At 54.9% G+C, this 2,515-nt stretch overlaps 1 protein-coding gene across 1 annotated transcript in view; it reads right to left on the bottom strand.

Annotated features, from left to right (window-relative positions):
• The window catches only part of LOC109926012 (neural cell adhesion molecule L1-like), a 32,142-nt gene that overhangs the window by 6,829 nt on the left and 22,798 nt on the right, over positions 1-2,515 (bottom strand). Inside the window, exon 15 of the mRNA XM_048619956.1 lies at positions 2,097-2,258. Within this exon, the coding sequence (XP_048475913.1) occupies positions 2,097-2,258 (162 nt within the window). The remainder of the gene's footprint in view (positions 1-2,096; positions 2,259-2,515) is intronic.

Here is a 2,515-nt window from a genome sequence, read left to right as displayed (position 1 = left end):
CCCCAGTGTATCCCCTAGTCTCTCTCTCTCTCTCAGACACAGACCCCCCAGTGTATACCCCAGTCTCTCTCTCTCTCAGACACTGAGACCCCCCAGTGTATACCCAGTCTCTCTCTCTCAGACACTAAGACCCCCAGTGAATATCCCAGTCTCTCTCTCAGACACAGAGACCCCAGTGTATCCCCTAGTCTCTCTCTCTCTCTCAGACACAGACCCCCCAGTGTATACCCCAGTCTCTCTCTCTCTCAGACACTGAGACCCCCCAGTGTATACCCAGTCTCTCTCTCAGACACTGAGACACACCCCAGTCTCTCTCTCTCTCTTGATCAGACACTGAGACCCCCCAGTGTATAGCCCAGTCTCTCTCTCTCTCAGACACTGAGATCCCCAGTGTATACCCCAGTCTCTTTCTCTCTCAGACACTGTGAACCCCCAGTGTATACCCCAGTCTCTCTCTCTCTCTCAGACACAGAGACCCCCAGTGTACCCCCCAGTCTCTCTCTCGATCAGACAGAGACCCCCAGTGAATACCCCAGTCTCTCTCTCAGACATAGAGACGCCCAGTGTATCCCCTAGTCTCTCTCTCTCAGACACTGAGACCCCCCCAGTCTCTCTCTCTATCAGACACTGAGACACCCCAGTGTATACCCCAGTCTCTCTCTCTCAGACACTAAGACCCCCGGTGAATACCCTAGTCTCTCTCTCAGACACAGAGACGCCCAGTGTATCCCCTAGTCTCTCTCTCTCAGACACAGACCCCCCAGTGTATACCCAGTCTCTCTCTCAGACACTGAGACACCTCCCAGTCTCTCTCTCTCGATCAGACACTGAGACCGCCCAGTGTATAGCCCAGACTCTCTCTCATACACTGAGACCTCCCAGTGTATACCCCAGTCTCTCTCTCTGACACAGACCCCCCAGGGTATACCCCAGTCTCTCTCTCTCTCTCTCTCATACACTGAGATCCCCAGTGTATACCCCAGACTCTCTCTCTCTCAGACACTGAGACCCTCAATATATATCCCTGTCTCTCTCTCAGACACTGAGACCCCCCCAGTCTCTCTCTCTCAGACACTGAGACTCCCCAGTCTCTCTCTCTATCAGACACTGAGACCCCGCAGTGTATACCCCAGTCTCTCTCTCTCTCTCAGACACTGAGATCCCCAGTGTACACCCCAGTCTCTCTCTCTCAGACACAGACCCTCCAGTGTATACCCCAGTCTCTCTCTCAGACACTGTGACCCCCCAGTGTATACCCAGTCTCTCTCTCTCTCAGACGCTGAGACCCCCCAGTGTATACCCCAGTCTCTCTCTCTCACACACCCACTCACACACTGAGACCCCACATTGTATACCCCAGTCTCTCTCTCTCAGACACAGACCCCCCAGTGTATACCCCAGTCTCTCTCTCTCAGACACTAAGGTTTGACCTTGCTCTCCTATGTGCACCTGGTGACAGTGTCCCTGGTTGATGAGCAGGGTATTGAGGAAGGGGGGAGGGGCTGAATGGCCTCCTGCTCCTGCGTAGCAGGTTCAAGGAGAGGAGGGTTGGGGCTGAATGGCCTCCTGTTCCCGTGTCCCGGAGCACTGGATCGATGGAAATGACACGGATTGTTAAACCTCCAGCCTCCACAGCGCTGCCGGACATATTGATGTGTCCGTCAGTTACAGATTAGATGCCAAGCTTTGAAGGGGTTACTAATGGCTCAGGAGGACACGATCTGCCTGAGCACTGTGGAACCCCAGCCACCCGTTCCCCCACCTACACTCAGACAGACTTCCTCTCGTCTCTGTGTCTCCCTGTTTTGCTGGAAGCCTGGTAACCAGCGAATTGCTCCTGCTGGTTTCACCTGACTTCAGTAACCACCGTTCGATAGATCGAACAGGCACATAGACAGTGCACAGCCGCAAACACCATGAAGGGTCTGCAAGTGATGACTTGGCAAATTGAATAGCCACGCAGGCTTAGGGAGCTTTATTCTGTGTCTAACCCCATGATGTCCCTGTCTCTGGGAGTGTTTGATGGGGGATCAGTGTAGAGGGAGCTTTACTCTGTATCTAACCCCCTGTCCCTGTACTGGGAGAGTTTGACTCACCTGGTCCAACTGTCTCTATGTCTTTCTCCCAAACAGTGACGTTTTTGAACCGTCCAAGCTGCCACAGTTTAACACGATATGGAGTTCCAGGCTGCAGACCGTCCAACATGAAGAAATTCTGGCTCGAGTTCACTGGCTTCGAGTCCCTCCAGTCAGCAGCACCTACACATAAACTGATTTCAACCCTGTCCCTCGGATAGTGCCCACTCCCTCGGCGCTGACCCTCCGACAGTGCCCACTCCCTCACCCTCCGACAGCGCCTGCTCCCTCACTCTCCGACAGTGCCCCGCTCCCTCACCCTCTGACAGCGCCCACTCCCTCACCCTCCGACAGTGCCCCGCTCCCTCACCCTCCGACAGCACCTGCTCCCTCATCCTCCGACAATGCCCACTCCCTCGACGCTGACCCTCCGACAGCGC

Source organism: Rhincodon typus, chromosome 44 (assembly GCF_021869965.1).
Source record: "Rhincodon typus isolate 14 chromosome 44, sRhiTyp1.1, whole genome shotgun sequence".
NCBI lineage: Eukaryota > Metazoa > Chordata > Chondrichthyes > Orectolobiformes > Rhincodontidae > Rhincodon > Rhincodon typus.
Note: the sequence above shows the minus strand (reverse complement) of the source record. Positions and strands in the feature narration are given on the sequence as shown.